General features: G+C 42.9%; 2 protein-coding genes across 2 annotated transcripts in view; one reads left to right on the top strand and one right to left on the bottom strand.

Annotated features, from left to right (window-relative positions):
* The first annotated feature begins 7202 nt into the window (after positions 1-7202).
* LOC132455492 (putative C-type lectin domain family 20 member A) lies at positions 7203-11200 on the top strand. Its single transcript, XM_060049355.1, has 5 exons — positions 7203-7221; positions 7578-7967; positions 8464-8817; positions 9074-9165; positions 10093-11200. Exons 1-5 carry the CDS (start codon positions 7203-7205, stop codon positions 10210-10212), a joined length of 975 nt encoding a protein of 324 aa, XP_059905338.1. The 3' UTR covers positions 10213-11200.
* A 147-nt stretch (positions 11201-11347) lies between these two features.
* The window catches only part of LOC132455211 (cytochrome P450 4F3), a 14645-nt gene continuing 4088 nt past the window's right edge, over positions 11348-21904 (bottom strand). The window contains exons 5-14 of the mRNA XM_060049035.1: positions 20741-20868; positions 18581-18702; positions 17850-17996; positions 16580-16733; positions 16326-16392; positions 15577-15706; positions 15293-15426; positions 14991-15055; positions 13628-13710; positions 11348-13523 (exon numbers count right to left, since the gene is read on the bottom strand). Of these exons, the coding sequence (XP_059905018.1) occupies positions 13298-13523; positions 13628-13710; positions 14991-15055; positions 15293-15426; positions 15577-15706; positions 16326-16392; positions 16580-16733; positions 17850-17996; positions 18581-18702; positions 20741-20868 (1256 nt within the window). The 3' untranslated portion in view covers positions 11348-13297. The remainder of the gene's footprint in view (positions 13524-13627; positions 13711-14990; positions 15056-15292; positions 15427-15576; positions 15707-16325; positions 16393-16579; positions 16734-17849; positions 17997-18580; positions 18703-20740; positions 20869-21904) is intronic.

Here is a 21904-nt window from a genome sequence, read left to right as displayed (position 1 = left end):
TTCAGCCAATGAATCAAATAGTCTACCTCCCTCAACAGCATTTGTGCATTGCGCAACATAACTACATGCAGAGAGAAGTGACAGAAAGTTAACTAGCAGAGAGCTGTAAAGGCACTTTCTACCCATTTCAGTAGAGGAATTGGACTCCTCATGCAATGTTATACTTAAAAGGAACAAGTAAATTACATATTAATTAAGTCATTTGGCATGTAGCATATAAAACAAAAATTATACAACGGTCCAAAACAGCATTTGAAATTGAACTTGAGACTCCGGTAAAACACTATAGGACATTGATCATGATATGCCACAATATCAGAATAACAACCATGGGTCAAATAGCAATGACTAGTGGAATGAAAGTGAAAGCAGTGTAACCTTGTCCAGGCCCTGCAAGTCAGGATGTAGGCTATGAATCAGAATACATTTTTAGCTAGTGGGCATCCCAGAAATTCTATATTTTCTTAAGGAGGACCCCCGTCCATTACTGCAACCCACCCACGAATTGGATCACCAGCCGCCGCTGCAAACAGGGAGTGAAGGGGGACAAATGCTAGGAATCTTCTGACTTTGTCCCGTTGGAATAATGCTGCATTCTAGAGGAAGGACCGGCCTAAACTGAGCATCACTGAGATCTAGACATTTAACCAGGGACCTTTTAAAATGGATCATCTCCAACCATTATCGCCTATTATGATACAATCCATCCAAGGTAGTAAGCATTAAGCGCACAGAATGGAAAGGTAAGTGGAATGAACACAATCATGTATAATGTGGGGTTCAATCGCAGTCTATTTCACAAGTGAACTTTGCAGGCTTTTTGTAATAACAGAACGGTAATGACAATGTTGTGGTAAAATCAAGCATAACTTTAATATGCAAATTATATGAACCCTGTTTGAATAATTAGTCAATTTCAATGAATTTCTATCCATTCTCCATGGTCCTAGAGATACCTTCCGCCCTCTCTAATTGAAAGGTGTTAAGAGAGTTCGCATTTGCAACTCTGGGCACCAAGTTTGGTACTCAGGCCAATCCACAGGCTTCTGTGTTGTCTTGCAGCCATGTCCACTTCACCCATATTGTGAATTGTTATTTAACTTGGTCTCTCCTCTGGCCAATCCTAAACTCCACGAAGGCCCCTCCCCCTGACCTTTGTTTTCTTTGTATTTACCCACGATGTCAACGTTTCCTACAAGAATCATGTACACCCATCGTCTCATTGACTGTATGCTTGGTAACTTTGCTGCCTGTATCTTCCCCTGATCAAGCTCTACATTAAATCAAATATTTTGCCGTCAGAAGTGTCCTAGAAATAAGTTATTCAACACAGACATCAATTAATAAAAACAGAAAGTGAATCGAAAGTTGGAAGCGTTTAATCGTGATGAAAAGAAAAACTAAAAGCAGAAATTTCAACCAATACAGGACAGAGGTCTCAATCAAAGCGTCCCGTTACCCTGTGCCAAAGTGTGCTTGAGCATGTGCACACGCAAACTGCTTGGGTCGCTGTAGCTGGCGTCGCACTGCAGACACATGCAGGGCTTCTCGCCGGTGTGAGCCCTCATGTGGCGCTTCAGGCCGGAGCTATAACTGAAGCACTTTGTGCATTGGTCACACCTGTAGGGATTCTCACCGGTGTGAGTCGACATGTGGAACTTCAGGGCGGAACCATGACTGAAGCGCATTGTGCATTGGTCACACCTGTAGGGCTTCACCCCGGAGTGAGTCCTCATTTGGATCTTCATGTAGTATTTCCGACTGAAGCGCATCGTGCATTGGTCACACTTGTAGGGCTTCTCGCCGGAGTGAGTCATTATGTGGTCATTCAGCATGCCTTTCATACTGAAGCCCTTTGTGCATTGGTCACACTTGTAGGGCTTCTCCCCGGAGCGTGTCCTCATGTGGATCTTCAGGTAGTATTTCCGACTGAAGCGCATCGTGCATTGGGCACACCTGTAGGGCTTCTCACTGGAGTGAGTCCTCATGTGGATCTTCAGGGTGCCTTTCCGACTGAAGCGCTTCACGCATTGGTCACACTTGTAGGGCTTCTCCCCGGAGTGAGTCCTCATGTGGAAGATCATATTGGCATCATTGGGAACAACCTTTCCACACAAGACACCGGGCCGGCCCTTGCGGCCGCCCTGATGCCCAGCTCCTCAATCACGGTCGTTCTCTTGCATAGATGCAATGTGTATCACTAACCTACGGCGGGTATGCCTCCACCAATGTCCTCTTCAACCTTGATTGAAATGGTGTCTGGGGTCTGCTGCTTTCCACATAAAGAAGGCAACACACGCAAGACATATTCTTTCATTTTCACAGAATAGATGTCAATCCCCACTACCGACAGATTAGTTGGGCATAAAACGGGCATAATTGGCAGTGTAAAAACGTTTACTGAATCATAAAGGTTTGGGCTTTCTATGCGTCAGTTTTAGAGTTGTAACAGAGGAAGCCTCTCTTTTGGATGGTGAATGCGAAGATGATTTCCAACCTGCTCTCTACTTTTTCGAGGTTTGTAGCTGAGCCGAGGAGAGTTATTACTAGGGGTGTGACGAGATCTCGTACCACGAGATCTCGCGAGATTAAACTTGACGATATTACCCTTCGGGTTAAAAATCTGTCTCGCGAGATTTGTGAGCTATCCAAACTTCTATTTGTGGCCTGTAGGGGCAGTAATGCGCCACTCTTAGTCTGTCAAAAATCAGCACATCTTTTGAGATTTTGGCTTTAACTGCTGACGCAAAGGGTGTCCTTGTGCATCTTCATTCGACGCAGGGTTTTTTCAACTCATTTCAAAGTAATCCCTTCACGGCGAACAGTGATAAGCGCATAACCCTAACCGTAACCCTAACCACCACTACCCTAACCCTTACCACTACCCTAATCCTATCTCTAACCGCTACTACCCGAACCCTAACCATTACTACCCTAACCCTAACCACTACTATCCTAACCCCTAAAACGTTTCGGGGCCAAATCAAATAACCAATCGGAGGAGATTGGTCAGATTTCGCCGTGGAGGGATTTGAAAGGGAGTTGAAAACCCCCTGTTTCGAATGAAGATGCACAAGGACACAGTTTTCGTCGGCAGTTAACGCCAAAAAAAAAAGCGTCGATTTTTGATGAACTCGCAGTGAGACTGTGTTGTTCAGGAAGACGGTGCAAAAAACTTAAAGACCTTGTTATACCGTCATTGACGGAAGTCCGAGCGGCGATTGCATTGAGGAATTAAGCACTGGACCATGTCGACAGGGCCTCCGCTCCCCGTACGCAGAAAATGCAGAGCGCGCAGGGCCTCAAGTTCCTGCGCGTAAATAATTGTCATGATAATTACTACATTATTACATACCAAAATGTATATAAATTAGTTATGAACAGGACCACCGTTGTTTTTTCTTCACTGTACCCCATACTGTGTACCCCATCACAACTGCTTTTATGAGCTACACTCAATCTACCTTTTAGCCAATGTGCCATGTTTGCATGGCCCACTGGCACAAGTGTTCTGGTGGATGTTACCTGAACATTATTAGGCATTTCTTTAAACATTTTTGGTAATTTCCTGCAAGTGCTCGATTTGCGTGAATCTATTAAATTATGAGTATTAATCGCAATCCTGCACTGAAAGGCAGGCCCTGAGACAAATTTATTTTATTTATTGTTCCACTTGAGCCAGGTATCCTACTTAAAACTGACTTCTATCATATCTAAGAATCCAAATAGCGAACATAAATAGCATAAATAAATAGCCCTAGGTCCTATTTGAAAAAATATTCGCTGATATGTTCAGAATCAATTCAATTCATCATATAATTATTTGAATAGTCGGTTATGGGTAGGGTTCAGTCTAAGAAGATTTAAATGGATTAGTTTAGGGGTATAGAGGCAGATCTGGTAGTTCAGATTTTTACCTTCACTTTTACTTGGTGGTTTAGATCGGCTTTGTTTTGGTAGTTGAGAGAGAAGTACCAAGGGTCCGACCACAATTATATTTACATTATATTTTTTGTAATGATTTGTCTCATATCATTGCAGTGGTCTGCTATATAATTACAAATAGCCAACAAAGCTCTAAGTGACCATCAAAATCGAGTATTCAACAAAGACGTGTTATTAGTCAAAACATTGAATGGGAGATAAATACCCGATAAAAGTCCTCACAACCCGTTTTCAAGCCATCAACAAAAAGCAAATTGGAAGGAAGGTGGATATTTGCAGACTTTATTTGTATACATGGACTCCTGGGCGAGTGCCGATTTTACTATCTGGCCCTGGCGGACGCGTATGCAGCGAGACATCTCAGGCCTCATTGACTTTGTGTGAGACATGTCAACACGTTACATGAAGGATCAGGGGACACATGTATACTAATGTAAATTGTAGCACGTTATGCCAGTTGTGTTTTACTTTTAGCAGTTATTCCTGCCTGCATTATTTGGAATGTGTTATGTGCCGGCAGGGTCAAATTGTCCAATCTGTGTTTTTCCCTCCCGGTTTTCTTTCTGTCCCGCTCCCTATTGGCACCATCTATAGTTTCTCAGGGTTAAAATACCCAGTCAGTATTAGAATATCATTAAAGCCCATGAATCATACTCTAAATCAGAAGAATCATTGACAAGATAAAGGACTTGATAAGACACAATCCAAGCTGGTCATGACCTGAATCTCACTATAAAGTATACCAAAACAAAATCGAAATGTTTGGTTTTTCTTCAGTTTTAAACTATCGTGTTCCGGGAATCAATTGCCGACAACAGATCAGTAAGGTTCCAAAGGAGCAAAAAATATATAAAAATGTTGCATGCTTAAGTCAGGAAACTAAAAAACATGTAGAAAAGGGTATCTGAGGTTAAATACAAATAACCTTGATGTAATGGAATTCCTGTGGAAATGGCACATTTGAAAGTCAAAAGCAAATCCTGAAAGTAGGCCTGTATATTCCTATGTAAAGTACTTGGAGGCTGATTGTGGACCTTGTGCATGGCTGGAGGATGACCCGGCTTCCAGGGCCCGTGGGCTGCCCGTGTTTCGGCTCTTAACTCAACTTCAATGCCACTTAGGACAGGAAATGCCACAGTTTTTGCCATTTTAAAAGCCATCAGCAATGAATGATGATGAGACGCTACATCCCAGCCAAATCATATTGATCAATGAGAAAAAAACGATCTATATATTACATCACATTTATTTCGCAGATGCTTTTGTCCAAAGCAACTTACATTTATTGCATTCAACGATGAGGATAAAACCCATAAAGTGCAAGGATCATTAAAGTGCATACAACCTCATGAATGCCCAAAGCAACTGCTTTAATGAGCTACACTCAATCTACCTTTTAGCCAGTGTGCCATGTTTGCATGGCACACTGGCACAAGTGTTCTGGTGGATGTTACCTGAACATTATTAGGCATTTCTTTAAACATTTTTGGTAATTTCCTGCAAGTGCTCGATTTGCGTGAATCTATTAAATTATGAGTATTAATCGCAATCCTGCACTGAAAGGCAGGCCCTGAGACAAATTTATTTTATTTATTGTTCCACTTGAGCCAGGTACCCTACTTAAAACTGTCTTCTATCATATCTAAGAATCCAAATAGCGAACATGAATACATAGCACAAATAAATAGCCCTAGGTCATATTTGAAAAAATAATCGCTGATATGCTCAGAATCAATTAAATTCATCATATAATTATTTGAATAGTCGGTTATGGGTAGGGTTCAGTATAAGAAGATTTAAATGGATTAGTTAAGGGGTATAGAGGGAGATCTGGTAGTTCAGTTTTTTACCTTCACTTTTACTTGGTGGTTTAGATCGACTTTGTTTTGGTAGCTGAGAGAGAAGTAACAAGGGTCCGACCACAATTATATTTATATTATATTTTGTAATGATTTGTCTGATATCATTGCAGTGGTCTGCTATATAATTACAAATAGCCAACAAAGCTCTAAGTGACCATCAAAATCGAGTATTCAACAAAGACGTGTTATTAGTCAAAACATTGAATGGGAGATAAATACCCAATAAAAGTCCTTACAACCCGTTTTCAAGCCATCAACAAAAAGCAAATTGGAGGGAAGGTGAATATTTGCAGACTTTATTTGCATACATGGACTCCTGTGCGAGTGCCAATTTTACTATCTGGCCCTGGCGGACGCGTATGCAGCGAGACATCTCAGGCCTCATTGACTTTGTGTGAGACATGTCAACACGTTACGTGAAGGATCAGGGGACAACTCTGGTTGTTATCTGTCCCCTTATCGGAAATAATATAGTAATATAATTTTCCTATTCTTAAAGGCAACTTTATGTAAACATTCAATGAAAAATAAACATTCAATTTCTAGTCTTTTTTACACGTAGTAAGTTTCAATAACTCCATACCATTACATATCGACATTCAAGGAGCAAAGATGAGACGTCGTTGTGTGGTGAGAACTGATAGAAAATCGTAAACAACAACAATCGCCGGTGGGGAGAAGCCATTTTTCCATTGACTGGAAGCCTGCTTTATTTATTGTAGGTTACAAAAAATAAAGAAAATGGCGGCATTGTTGTTATCGATTTTGTATCAGTTCTCACCACACAACGACGTCTCATCTTTGCTGCTTAAATGTCGGTATGTAATGGTATGGAGTTATTGAAACTTACTACGTGTAAAAAAGACTAGAAATGGAATGTTTATTTTTAAGCCTCGAAAGTTGCACTGGGTGCCTTTAACCGACGGTGAAATCAAATAATCACATATTGTAACGTTGCTGTGGACATCCATTTTATTGTTTTAAAAAGCTCTCTACATATTACACAGTGATGAGTGTGTGTGGTGATGGCTGGTTTTACCTGTGTGCATGGTTGATCAAACAGGTGTGCAGCCGCACCCAGTCCCAGAGTCTAATCCGTTTGACTCGGGCCGGATGTGGCTGCTTAAACCAGCCATTAACCAACACTCCACACTTTAAACTGTTGGCCAAGCCCTGACACACTGGCCAAGCAGTCAAATTTGGAATTACAAGGGCTTCCTGGCTAATTAGTTTATTTTGCCTATACAATTAGAGAGTTTGAATATACATCATGGGTCGAAGTTAAAATAGACAGACAGAGAGAGAGAGCTGTACACCTTGCTAGTAATCAATCGACTCATTGACCGCTACACAAGGGAATCCAAAGGTAAGTGTCTTAAATACTACATGATCATAATGTTATCAGAGGAGAATGGTACCATTAGAAGCAGCCTGCGTTCATTAATTATTAATGAATATGTATTAAATAAAACCATCTGAATGATAATGATATCAAATATCACTACTTCTTTCCACTGCTTTATTAATATGGAGATGTTTTATTCAACTAAATTAAGTGAAGTGTAAGACGTAACGCAAGAAATTAGAGAACATTTAAACTTCCTTTTCTATTATTTAGAAATGAATGCAATGGAATGGATCCAAACTCTTCTAATCTCAGGTTGGTGTATTTGTGTCTACGTTACCGATGGGTGTATTATTACATTCCTATTCATGTTTATGAATGTGAAAATATTCCACTGTGAGTCACGTGATTATTTACCCTAACAGGACTGTGTATCCCGTCCTTCTGTGCCGACTACCGCCAACACTGTTTAATTGAAACCCCCAAATCCTGGTCTGATGCCCAGAGCTACTGCAGAGAGAGAGGCCACGACCTGGCCACCATAGACGACATGGGGGCAATGAAGTCACTGCTGGCCTTGAATGCAGACAGAGCTCATGATGAGCTGTGGATCGGACTTCGTCATGGGGGTCGTGAAAGGTGGCATTGGTCACTGGCAGACAAGGACTTCTACCAAGAGGGAGAAAGAAATTACCGTAATTTCAACGGAGGGAGTGATAGGTTGGTTGTGCAATCTTACAGCGGTAAATGGATAAAGCAAGGCCTTGACAAAAAACACCGGTTTGTGTGTTATGATGGTAAGGAAACATACACACATGGATATGGATCATACACTTTTATGAAAAAATGATGCATTAATATATTAATATTATATCAATTGAAGGTGCTGTAGGCAAGGTCTAACTACAATTTGAGCTATTTGAGTGTAATTAGTTAGAAATGGCCTAGCCATCTGTAAGCTGTTAGCGAGAGAAGTGTGCCGTGAAAACCTGTTTCTAGTTGACCGCGCCTTCCTCTGTATGAGAACGTTTAGATTTTAAAATGCTCCCGGGGCCTCTCTTACCAATTTAGGCCTTCCTGATTGGTTCAGGGAATACATCTCGTCTGTCAATCAAAGGTGCTTGAAATCAAACCTTCTCAATGGCAGAGAAACATATGGAGGGCGGGAGGGGACATTTTCAGATTCGCTCTTTTCTTCCCTCTCTTTACAGCTCTTGCCTTTCACCTACAGCACCTTAAATCCATAACGTTTGTGTATTCGTTAATGTGTTATTCATTAATTGCATTCAATGCAAACATATGAATGAATGCTTTTGTCAGGTAATAGACAAGGTGGAGACCGATATGTCTTCGTGAGAAGGGTGGTGACCTGGACCTGGGCGAAAGCGTACTGCAGGAGGCACCATACGGACCTGGTCAGCATCAGGAACTCAACAGAGAACCAGGCAGTCGTGGAGTTAAGGGGTGGTACTGGTTATTATGTCTGGATCGGCCTCTTCACTGATGCATGGCTCTGGTCCGACGGGCGCTACTCCTCCCTTCGAATCTGGGATCAAGATACATTTGTTGTGAATTTCCCTCAAAGTTGCGCTGTGATGACTAGCCACATTTCTGGAAGATGGAGCCAACGATCATGTGACGAGCTGCATCCGTTTCTCTGCACCTGTAAGCAACCGTTGAGTGTTTTGGAGATGCACTTGTCATCTCTTATTAGGAAATGAATTGCATTCAATATTAACATTTGAAAAATTCATCCATATGGTCCTTCTTTGAATCAAACAGTTGGAAAGTCCAGTTACATTACGTGTGTGTGTGTGTGTGTGTGTGTGTGTGTGTGTGTGTGTGTGTGTGTGTGTGTGTGTGTGTGTGTGTGTGTGTGTGTGTGTGTGTGTGTGTGTGTGTGTGTGTGTGTGTGTGCCAGGCACTAGGAAATGGGTTCTCAAGGTGAAGGTGCGTTCAGAGGACAGACAGGAACTGAACGATCCTGCCATGAAAACTGCCATCTTAAAACAAGTGAGTCTTGACAGCCTCTAAGTGGTTTGCGGTGGTTGGGTGATGACCCATCAGCCTTCACCATCATTCAACACCTTCATTATAAAATGATTCAGGGGTTATAGGATGTTCCTCGTTAAATTTAGATGCCGACAGATCAGACCAAATCTCTTGCGGAAGCTTTGTTAAGTCACGTGCTGAACTTTCACGGCGCTAGTTGTCAACAAATGGAGAACAAAGGGAGCAAAGAAGACCAGATTTCTGAAAGAAAAAAAAGGGACATATGCGGTTCATATAACAACAAAATATGTCATTAATTATGAAATTAAAACAAAGGGACATAAGTATTGTTTGCCCATTCACATCATGCCAAATGTATTAGAATAGTGCTGCAAAATATTGGGCAGTACACATGCCATTGCTTTACTGATTTGCCCGATATGTTTTACATTTCGGTAAAGCACCGAAAACAATCCAAGGTAGATTATTTGAATAAGGAATCATTGAATATTGTATTGGTTTGCATTGTTTATGTCATACATGTTCGTACATAAGGTACAACAGCACAGCCTCAGATAGATACAAGACGAATTACCAACTGTCTCAAAAGGTATAATCATGAGAAAGCTAGAACATTTTCTATTAAAAAATTTATGCATTTGTTTTAAATCCTATAAAAAAAAATTAAATGGAGACATCACTGGGTAAATCTCCAGCCAGGAACAGACCACCAGAAACACAGAACTGTCCCTGGAAAACTGGGAATTCTGGTCACCCACCGTGTGGAACGATTCCCAGCCCTTGCTTTTTTTATTAGACGTAACAGAATGTAAACTGTTAACCGGAGTCGCTACCTCACCGACCATTCAATGAGATTGTGAATACAATGGCTGTGGTTTATGAGACATTGCCAGCTCTAGAGCAAATAACTTTTGGTTCTATTTTCAGACCCAACAGCTGCTGAACGTAGCGAGTTTGAGCAACCACCATAAGATAGCGTGGAAAACCAATTCTGATGGACAGGTCTTCACCAAGGAGCAGTGTCAGGAAGAAGACGGCGACATTTAAACTGATCAACTGAAAAAGAGCAATCCCAAGACCTGTGTAATGTTGAAAAGTCTCACAAGTCATTAGATAATAAATATCTAAAGTCTGTCAGCAGATGACCTGGGTGAAAAGTAATCGGATTTGTTAATTTTGGCCGGTTCTCACTAAAGTCACAATTATGATGGTCGCATTACTTGAGCAATGTTTGCATTATTCGTTAACATTTATATTCATGAACCAAATCATCTCTTTGTATTCCATTGGAGGATGAAAAGTACAACTATAAGGGGAATGAAAATACAAGGAAATATTTATTTTTGTAGGGGCCATGAATGTCAATTGGGTCACGTGTCTAATACCTCTGTTTTAGGGTAGCAACAAATATAAAATAGTTTCTTGAATGTATAATCACGTGTTTGCTATATATGACCAAGACTTCAGTTTGAGTAGCTGTATAATGTAATTAAAGAAGGGTAGCCTGAAAGAGTATATGAGGCTCAGCCTCTGAGCAGAACGTGGAGCTTCAGAGACTGCTGAGGGACACGTGTCCACTCCACATTCAGGTTCAGGGCTGAGACTGGACTTTGCATTATTTTACATTTATGAGATATCTTTCTAGTTAGGTGTGTCTTACTATTGGCTAACAGTTCATTTGATCTGTTCTTGATTTGATTTATAACATGTTTTAACGTGTTAAGGTTGAGGATTACAATGCACATAAGTCATTGTAGCAATGTCCCACCTAGGTGGCTTTACAGCAAGGACACAGGGGTCGATCTTTCGGCAAGGCAACTTTATTTATATAGCAGACTGTGACTGTTTAAACCAGTTTATAACAGAGTTAGGAGTTCAATGATTTGTAAGTGTAAGGAAGGGTTGCATGCTGCGGATGGGGATGGCTGGTTTAGCCATGCTCAATGCAGGGGTAAACAGGCGTGCAGCCTCACCCAGGTCCAGAGTCTTATTAGTCTGACTCAGGCCAGCCGAGACTGCTTAAACCAGCCATCAACCACGCACTCGAGTTAAGTTCATTATTTTCTGTAATTTCTTATTTTCATGTTATTTATTCCACAATATATTCGTTGTAATTTGTCTTAAGAATGAGTAACATTTGTAGTTATTCTCAGTAAAATCTTTTGCACCTGTTTTTGTTAAAAAAAAAAAAGATGTCTAAATAATAACGGTCCCACTGCTACCTTGACCAGACATCAGTTTACAACTTTTCATCGCCAATTCGATTTATTCCATTGTGTATGACTCCATGTTGTCGTCATCAGAAAACTATGAGTGAAATAAAATGTGTGTTAACTGGTTGGTAAATACCACATTTTACAAAAAGGTCTGAAACTAACACTGAAACTAATATAAACTAAACTAAGTAAAAAACGAAATAAACTAACACATCCTCTCATTAATTATAAACTGAAACGAAATGCAAATAAAACTTATGTAAAATCTAAACAATAATAGCCTTAACCGAATTTAACCTCTAAAAACCTTGGGGATTTGGCCGACATTTTCTGTTTGAGACCTCTGACTGATCTGTTGAAGGATCATGGTGGACTGATCTGGGTATTGAATTCCGAAGCAATGTCCTGAAATTATGATGCCGTATATAAGTGCCAAATGCTCAGTTAATTTTAGTAGTTTGTGAATGGAAACATTGTGCATAACTGACACAATAGGGAAATTGGGTAATTGTGAATATTATTTGCATACACTGAATCACCTATCCATCGTCAGACTCTGAACCCCTCATATTCAGATAAGTTGTCAACCTATCCAAATGTGAGGGGTTCCGACGATACCATTTATTCTTAGATGGGGGTGTTCATTTATCATTCTAATTATATATGCTAGATATAATTTAGTAAATTATTTAAACATTTTACTAGTACTATTAAATGTACATTTTGATACATTTTCAATAAGAAAAAACAATCAATTCGACACAGATTAATGGGCCAAGTTCATACAGCTTTTGCTGGCTTAGCTTCTAAATTCCAAATAATATAAAAAAAACAGACCACCCTACATTTGCAAAGCATAAGCATTGCGGTTTATGCTGATAAAGATATTATACATCAGAAATATAAGAAATTGCTTTGATTACACCACTTTAGATTGGTCAGTGGGCTGCTCATTGATGTCCTTTGTCCAATCACATGGCCGGACGCATGCTGCACTACGCGCTCATTTGCATACAGTTGATAGCTTATGCACACACATCACAACAAGCTGTGATCTGCTTCTAAATGCAAGCATGATGCAAGTTGCTTATTTCTAAACCTTCATTACCCTTTTTAATTAGGCTTATATAGTTAAAGGAATGAACAAATGATATCAAATCAAGCTGTTGAGAACTCTTTCTCATCGTACTGTCTGGCTGTCTACTCGGAGGGTAACCCGCAAATAACAAAATAAAGTTATGTTTAACTAAGTTACTGCTTCACCAGATCATGAACGATAACGCATGCAAGGTTCATGCAAATAGGTTAATTTGCCATGACCGGTTAAGCAGAGTCCTGTGTGTTTTATTTTAAAATATTCTTTACGAGATGAGATGTATATGCAAATTGTCGCTACTGTGGTGGTTGAACAGGCTATAAAAGTAAATCAAATAGCCTACAATTAAATCCTCAATTATTCTCATTATTAGGAACGATTTATGATTAATGGTCTTTAATGATATTTAAATGCTACCTGGGTCCAACGTCCTCATCATCTCTGCCATCTTGCAACCCTTTCTGCACTCCTGCAGGATCTACCAAGAAGGGATGGAGAGAAGGGAACATGGGAGCTCATGGGGAGCTCAAACACCATCCTGCTTCTCTTTATCTATTGTTTCTCTCTTAATGTGTTTCTTTCTCAATGTATTTTTATCTCAATGGCGTTCTCCATTTCAATTTGCTCCTTTATTTATTTCCTGCATCTTTTTCTGCTTCTGGAATATGGATTCCCTCTGGCGCCTGTCTCTTTATTAGTCTACATGTCCCCCCCTCCCTCCCTACCTCCCTCCCTCCCTCCACTCTTCCATCCTCTATCTATTCCACCACTCAGGACATTGCACCGCATTGGTAACCGCTGTTTAAGTTGGTCGCTAGCTTTACTGCGCATGCAGCCCCTCTGTGCAAGGAGGATCCATCAGCTCCAGCCGTAACCACATCCCGCCCTCGGCGCGCAGCACCAACTGAGGGAGACGCCGGATGCCCTGCCCGGTGGAGGTCCCGGCAGTGTCGGGGTTCGAGCCGAGGGACAGTCGGAAACGCAGCAGAGTCAGCGCCACGACGACCTGTAGCTCGGCCATCGCAAACCGCTGACCGATGCAGTTCCTGTGGGGAAACGCACGGAGAGAGAGGGTTCAGTCTGACTGTAGTGGCACTCCCTCTAGTGGAGGCGTGGGGGTGGTGCGGTATCGCTGCCGTTTGTTTGTTACCTGGGCCCGGACGAGAAGGGAATGAATGCGTTGGAGGACCGCTCCCTGGTGTTGGCGGGGTCAAAGCGTAGCGGGTTGAACTCCTGCACACAACACAAGGCCATTAGCTCAATCCAGGAGACCGTCCTTAACTGGACACCTACCGGTTAATAGTTAATACTTTGTAGCAATAGTTGTAGTCAGTGGTAATAGCAGTTGTTTTATAGATAAAAGTGTGTACTAATAGTTAGTAGGCTAGTTGTAGTAATAGCTAATAGTGTGTTGCAGCATTCTTCAAAGAAAGTGGTCCAATCCGGATCGCTTTTAACTTACTTTATTTGTTAAAGTATTTCGGTATGGTAACTATGGAGCAAAAGGAGGGGAAGTGTGTCGAACACGTGCTGAGCGACTCCCAGCTGATCAAATCTTTAACCCTTAAGTCTGAGCTGCCTGAAGTTTCTGCCGTCCAACCTCTCTGTCGAGATTGATAGGGTCAAGTGGGCGTGGCCTGTATGAAGTGGGCGTGGCCTATGTGACGTATTAGCCTCGGCTTCTTCACCTATCTAAAGGTGCTGCCTTCTGTGGATGGAGCAGCCTTCAGTAAGGTCTTGCTCCCCTTGTGGCCATGTACAGTATTTACGGCTTATATGTTCGGTCCTGCTTCCTAGTGGCTATGTGAGGGTAATACAGCTTGCGTGTTTGAATCTGCTTCCTAGACCTAGAGGCTATGTGGGGGCAGCTTATGTTCTTAAAATACGTAACAGTGTATTAATAGCTGGAGTTGAAGTACTATTTAATAGCATACTTACAGTTAGTAGTTGTAGTAATAGTCAATAGTGTATAGTTATAGTTGGAGAGAATAAAAGGGAACAGATGGGAAGAGTGAGAAGATGAGGAGGCAACTTTAACGCTAGCTGACTGGTGACAGTCAACGTTAATGCTAGCTGACTGGTGACGGTCAACTTTAACGCTAGCTGACTGGTGACGGTCAACTTTAACGCTAGCTGACTGGTGACAGTCAACGTTAATGCTAGCTGACTGGTGACGGTCAACTTTAACGCTAGCTGACTGGTGAGGGTCAACTTTAACGCTAGCTGACTGGTGACGGTCAACTTTAACGCTAGCTGACTGGTGACGGTCAACTTTAACGCTAGCTGACTGGTGACGGTCAACTTTAACGCTAGCTGACTGGTGACGGTCAACTTTAACGCTAGCTGACTGGTGACGGTCAACTTTAACGCTAGCTGACTGGTGACGGTCAACTTTAACGCTAGCTGACTGGTGACGGTCAACTTTAACGCTAGCTGACTGGTGACGGTCAACTTTAACGCTAGCTGACTGGTGACGGTCAACTTTAACGCTAGCTGACTGGTGAGGGTCTTACGTTTGGATCGGACCAGACAGCGGGGTTGTGGTGCGTCCCGTAAATACTGACCAAACATATGGTATCTGGAGGGGGTGTCACACACACACACACACACACACACACGCACACACACACACACACACACACACACACACACACACACACACACACACACACACACTTGAAAACAATACATACCATAACAGAAGATATTACATTTAAATCAATTACTTATTTTACATCAGATTTGAATTTGAACCAAACTAACTAAGCCCCGAGATGTGATGGCAACAATTGGTCAGGTGTTTGTACGGCTGTACCTTTGGGTACAGTCCTGTTTCCTGGTAGGTCGACGTCCCGGGTGTACTGCCGAGTGACGGCCAGGACCGGAGAGTGGAGTCTGAGGCTCTCCTTAATGCACATGGTGGTGAAGGGCATGCTGGACAGGTCAGCCCTGTAACACACACACACACACACACACACACACACACACACACACACACACCAAATTATAGATACACACAGATACAGATGGATGCACACAGATAGAGACAACCATACACACACACACTCTCAAACACTCACAGAGATTGTGTGTGCGTACCACTTAATGTCCTGCTCTGCCCGGTCCCTCATCAGCTCCTTCACCTCATCTCTGCATCTGTCCTGGTAGTGGGCGTGGCCCGCCAGATTGAACAGTGTCCAGCAGATGGCGCTGGCCGTGGTGTCGTGACCTGAGGACATCGTCATCACTTAACGGTGACTTCATACCAACAGGTGTGAGTGGGATTAGCCGTCACAAGCTGTTTTCAAAATCAGCCCCTTCTGACATCACAAGTGGGCGTGTCCCCCTAGATGTGTGCTGGAAAGATGAGTGTTTGCTACAGTCCACTGGGTAGGCTGGTAGACTGATCGAACCAGCACACATGTGATGTGATGTCAGCAGAAGGCTTGAAAGGGCTAATCACACTCACGCCTGGTGGTATAATCTGTCACCTTTAAGCCATCTCATTGGCTGTCGCGCCAAATAAAAGGGGAGGTACTGTAATCTATGGAGCCATGTTTAAGGCCACCAATCAGAGAACAGTATGCTAGTGTCCTGCTCACCCTTTGTTTTGCATGTTGGACAGAGATGCAAAACCAAGCCGATCTCAAAGAACGACCCTACGATGACCCCCACATGAACAAACATGAATGAGCCGAGCACATCCCCGTCCGCACGCACCACAGGCGGACACAATGTAACTAGCCAAGCAACTGAATCAAGCATCGTGACCTGATGGCTTGCTACAGGCATGATGGGATCGCTGGCTACATGGGACTTCCCAAACGGGACGTCAATCACTCGCTCACCTGCGAACATGAAGGTGTTTGTCTCAGCCTCAACCTCCTTGTCTGTCAGGCCACCCCCCTCCTCGTCCTGAAACACACACACACACACACACACACACACACACACACACACACACACACACACACACACACACACACACACACACACACACACAAGCACACACACACGCACACGCACATTGTTTGCGTCTATTTGTCTGTGTGTCTCTCTGTGTGTCTGTCTGCCGGTCTGTCTGTCTGTCTGTCTGTCCCACCTGGGCCAGGAGGATGATATCAATGAAGTCCTTCCTCTTCTGCCTCTGAGCTGTGTCTCCGGCGGTCCCGCCCCGGGCGGTTCCCTCCAGTGACTCGCGGTGGCTCTGCTTGCGGATGAGGGCGCGGCGATGCTCCACCACTCGCCTGGTGAAGCTGCAGACGGACCACGGACACGAGGCCGTGTACCAGGGCAGCTTATTCGGGATCGGAGGGTCTATCTTAATCACTCAGGTTAAATTGTATTTGTAGAGCCCTTAATCACAGGTACAGTCTCGAAGAGGCCGTATATTTAGGACACCTCACTCACCCTAGTCCCCCAAAGGGCAACAAAGAACTCCCTCAATTAGCAAGGAAGTTAATTAGGGGTTGGAGGGTACAGAGAGAGGTCATCAAAGGGATACTTCACCCATTTAGAACCGACGTTCTATCATTATAAAATCGCTATTGTAATATAAATAAATATCTGTCTAAACCAGTCTCCCCGTGGCCCATTTTTTCTCATCTAATTTTCTCCCGAAATGACGTCAAATGACGCGTTTGACGTCATTTCGGGAGAAACCTCTTGTCCCGCTAGAAGGTCCGAGGACTACAACACACTTTTGGTGGCAAATTTTTCCACCAATAAGGAACGAGAGGGGGCGGGAGCTCGCGTACTGAGGGGGAATGAGGGGGACGGGAGACCGACAGGTGGGCGGGGCAGCGAGCGCAATGCACCGTGGTAGTTGGAGGTTTTCTTACTTTGAGCCAGAGAGACCATGAAAACACTCTTTCTGCCTTTTTTCAGGCTAGGATGAACCGATTTCAATTTTTTTTTCACATTGATAATACATTGAATTATTTAATTCATAAAACCTTCATATTCCCACCGGTGAAGTATCTCTTTAAGGAACAGGTAGGGGTGAGACACTACAGAGAGAGGTCAGCAGCAGCCAGGGGTTGGAGAGTACAGAGGCAGGTCATTAAGGAGCAGGTAGGGGTTAGACAGTGAATACGGAGACAGCTCGCAGGTAGGAGTAAGACACTACAGAGGCAGTTCATTAATGAGCAGGTAGGGGGTTAGAGAGTACAGAGACAGGTCACTGAGGAGCGGGTAGGGGTTAGACAGTACAGAGACAGGTCACTGAGGAGCGGGTAGGGGTTAGACAGTACAGAGACAGGTCGTGACTCATGAGGGAGAAGGTTGTAGGGTTTATGGTTCCTCAAGGCGCCTTCTGACAGGGAGGCTGTTGACGTTGAGTTTCAGACCCCGGGACCTTACCGCGACCGTACCTGTGCACCACCTCGGTGGCCCTCCGGAAGCGCTTGCCCTGGGGGCTGCGCCAGTAGATCCAGTCCCAGTGATGGTGGATCCTTCGGCGCCGATCCATGATGAGGTCACCCAGCTCCAGGATGGCCGTTGTGAACTCATTGGACGTCCTAGAGTGTGACGGAGAGCGAGAGAGAGAGAGAGAGAGAGAGAGAGAGAGAGAGAGGTGAGTGAGTGAGTGAGTGAGTGAGTGAGTGAGTGAGTGAGTGAGTGAGTGAGTGAGTGAGAGACAGAGTGAGAGAGAGAGAGAGAGAGAGAGAGAGAGAGAGAGAGAGAGAGAGAGAGAGAGACAGAGAGTGAGAGAGAGGTACATATAGATGGGGTGTATCGGACAGAGCAGAGAGAGATATAGAGACAGAGATAGAGAGAGAGGGAGAGAGAGAGACAGCGAGAGAGCGACATAGAGAGAGACAGAGATAGAGACAGAGAGAAGTACATATAGATGGGTCATACTAGACAGAGCAAAGAGAGATAGAGAGACATAGAAAGAGAGGGACATAGAGAGGGAGAGAGAGAGACATGGAGAGGGAGAGAGAGGAACATATAGATGGGGCGAGAGAAGACAGAGAGAAGCTGAAAGGGGTGTCTAGACACGAGGGCGAGCAACCATAGGACAAGATAGAGAGAGTGAGAGTGAAGAGCTACCAAAGGGCCGAGCGGAGAGAGCGAGGTGTGTGTGTGTGTGTGGACTCACTCCTGACAGTCGCTGCTGTGGCTGAACGCACACCTGAGCAGACTGTCCAGCGTCATGAGACCCACGTGCTGGAACATCTCCAGGTCCCCCTGGCCTTCTCTGGACAAACGCATCCACTTAGACTGGGGGGGGGGAAGAGAGAGAGAGAGAGAGAGAGAGAGAGAGAGAGAGAGAGAGAGAGAGAGAGAGAGAGAGAGAGAGAGAGAGAGAGAGAGAAAGGGGGACGGACGGACGGAGAGAATGTAGGAATAACAGAGGGAGAGAAATAAAATCACGTGGTAAGTAGGATGAAGGTTATTTGGTTACAACATCATCATCGTGTTTTTAAGAGGGCTATAAAGAAGTTGATGTTGGTTGACGGCGACGTAATAAAGTGTTTGAAGCAAATGTGTGCAAATTTATCGTTTGATATCCAAATTAGTGGAGGCTGCCTTTTGAGACTACAGCAATGGTCCCACAGGAAACAATTCTACTCATAATGCTTCATTTTATAATGAACTAATGAATGTGTGTGTCTTTGTGTGCATGCATGCGTGCGTAAGTGCGTGGGTGTGTACGTGTGTGTGTGTGTGTGTGTGTGTGTGTGTGTGTGTGTGTGTGTGTGTGTGTGTGTGTGTGTGCTTGTGTGGGTCTTTGTGTGCATGTGTGTGTGTTGTCAATTAGGTGCATTCATCTGTGTCCTTAAGACATGTATACAAAGGAGGTTTTATATTCACTTGATAAAGCACTTGTATAAGCACCAATGTATAAAATGTGTTAAAACAATAAGGTATAGCAGGGGTCAGCCACCTTTTCAACATGCAGTGCCAGTTTGACATTTTCTCGTTAATGAGTGTGCCCTAAGCAACCATATATTAAAAATTAAGCTAAATCATGACACAGCGACCAAAAACATTTCCAGAAGACCTGAAATTGTACTTTTTCCATATAGTCCACAATCATGCATCACCAAATATTTTTTTGGTTGTTATATTTGCAACAAGGGTTAACAAATTATAATTACATATGTCCCATCTTAAAACACAATTTTCAGAAACTCTTTCAAAAACATATTTGCACTGTGAGAAATGTAAAAAACAAGAATAGATGAGAATGCTGGAACCATCCAAATCAATATCTTTAAGACATGTACAGCTTTACAAAACCATGTGAACGCGATGCATACAGGCCCCTTGCAACAATATTTTAAATATTTTCTTCTCTATAACTCAAAACATAGATTTAAAAACGATCAATAGATCCTGTTTCAGAACAATACTTTCTGTAACTAATTGAAACATATTTGCATTGAGAAGAAACGCCCAAAACAGAATAAAGTGCAAAAAAAAATCGGTAGTTATGATTATATTATAATGTATATTTATATTACTATTGTGCTGTGAATATTTTTTAATAATAAAATATAAATAAAAAATACGTTTTTTTTTTTTGTGTTTTTTTTGTGTGCCATGATAATGCAGCCCTGTGCCAGTGGTGGCACGCGTGCCTAGGGTTGCCCACCCCTGAGGTATAATGTGTCGAACATCTAGGTCTGGTATAACTTACAGGTACACCCACAGTTTTGAACGTATGCATGTGGTGGCGAAATTAAGCATTGCTTGACATACTCATACGGTTCAGCTAGTTTACTTGAGGTGAGCTCACGGCTTAGCTACAGTTGATTGAGTTTTCTCTCTCTTTCCCCCGTTCATTAGAACCACCATCCCATATGAAAGAGGTAGAATCCGATACCAAAATACTATTTTTTTACGTTTTTTTCTGCTCATTGCAATGATCCAAATATTAGTCCTGCAAATAAAACTATAATCAATCCATTGCTGACCAACCAGTGAATTCCATTTAGAGAAGAATAGAATAGCGCTTCGTGAACAGTCAGCATAAACAGTATAAGCATCGTGGATCTTAGAGGTTATTTAGTCAAGTTCGAAGAAACAAATCACTGTCAGCTGGCCCTGACCAGCGTTATGCTCAGGGGTGGGGGCGCCGAAGCAAGCGGAGTAGGTGTCTGGTTAATACGATAGTTAGGGGCTGCATGGGCGAATCTCCCCACCGACCGGTTAACAACCGTTACTGGACAACAGGTTTCTCTAAATCCACCTCCCGTGAGGCGGTTTAGTCGACGGAACTAACAGTGTGTGTGCGTGACAGCGGTGGCCCTACATGCATGGTGTGGGTGGCGTTGTTGAACACGGCCACGTAGCCCTTCAGGACGTCAACGTGGAACGCTGGTGTCAGAAGGCGTCGCCGGCGTGACCACTCCTCCCCGTTGCTGAGCAACAGACTCTGACCTGAGGAGGGGGGTTTGATGATGCAGACGATGACAGTTATTGTTATACTATGGCCCATTATTATGGTTTCAGGGTTTTAATATCCATGGTAATAACAAACAAAGTGGTCTATGATATTAATATACAAATTTTATGGTTTCTTGATTTAACATCTGTGATGAAGATATACAATATGGTTATATGATATTCATGTGTGTGGTTTTGTAAACCATTTTATTTGAGGTCCAATAAAGCAAAATCAACAGTTAATTGATTGATTATTTGCTGAACTCGTCCATTTAAAAATATATTTTTAGCGATTATGCATTGAAAATAATCAGCCGTGGTACAAAAGGAAGCTTTACGTCAAGCCTTGACTAGCTGCTTCAGCTCAAACGACAATCAAGGAACCGACAAAGTGGGGCAGAAACTAGGCGACCTGTATACGCAAGTGAACACAATAACCGTTACACACAAAACGACACAAATGAATAAACTGGGACAGACATGTGGGCCAGACATGTGGGACAGACATGTGGCGCAGACATGTTCGTGGACACAAAGACTGGCCTGTAATCAAATAAGCAAGTAAACAAACACAAGTAAAACGGGGGCGCTTCGCATTTTCTGGGTGAAAAGCAGACAGACGTTTGTATTTCAGCTGATTTCAATGAGCGGCTTGTAAGGGTTTTAGGGTGGACAAAATAACCATAGACGGCCAAACTCAATAAAGATAAGTAGATAAAAAAATAATTCATAAGAACATGTAAACGATTCATTGAAAGCCGATGAGAAAGCATAAACGTTATCGTTGATGTTGATCAGGAAAATCAACGTCTCTTCCTTGTGCTTGATTACAGCAGGTCTTCATGGCCTCTCCAATATGGCAGCACGAAGACGTACATATTCATTTGGGGCATTTAGCAGACACTTTTTATTCAAGAGAACTTACGATAATAGGGATTATGCAACACTTCCTGTGTAACCCGTGCTCAAACACAACTTCCTGTGTGGACAAGGCTTCCTGCCATGGGTCACCCCAGATCAAGTATTTGCC

This window comes from Gadus macrocephalus, chromosome 4, assembly GCF_031168955.1.
Source record: "Gadus macrocephalus chromosome 4, ASM3116895v1".
Classification (NCBI taxonomy): domain Eukaryota; kingdom Metazoa; phylum Chordata; class Actinopteri; order Gadiformes; family Gadidae; genus Gadus; species Gadus macrocephalus.
Note: the sequence above shows the minus strand (reverse complement) of the source record. Positions and strands in the feature narration are given on the sequence as shown.

Excerpts from the sequence above, each read along its gene's own strand:
- LOC132455492 (XM_060049355.1), top strand. Across the intron at positions 7,968-8,463 it reads TGGTAAGGAAACATACACAC|TTTTGTCAGGTAATAGACAA; the intron begins ATGGATATGGAT and ends ATGAATGAATGC. Across the intron at positions 8,818-9,073 it reads GCATCCGTTTCTCTGCACCT|GCACTAGGAAATGGGTTCTC; the intron begins GTAAGCAACCGT and ends TGTGTGTGCCAG.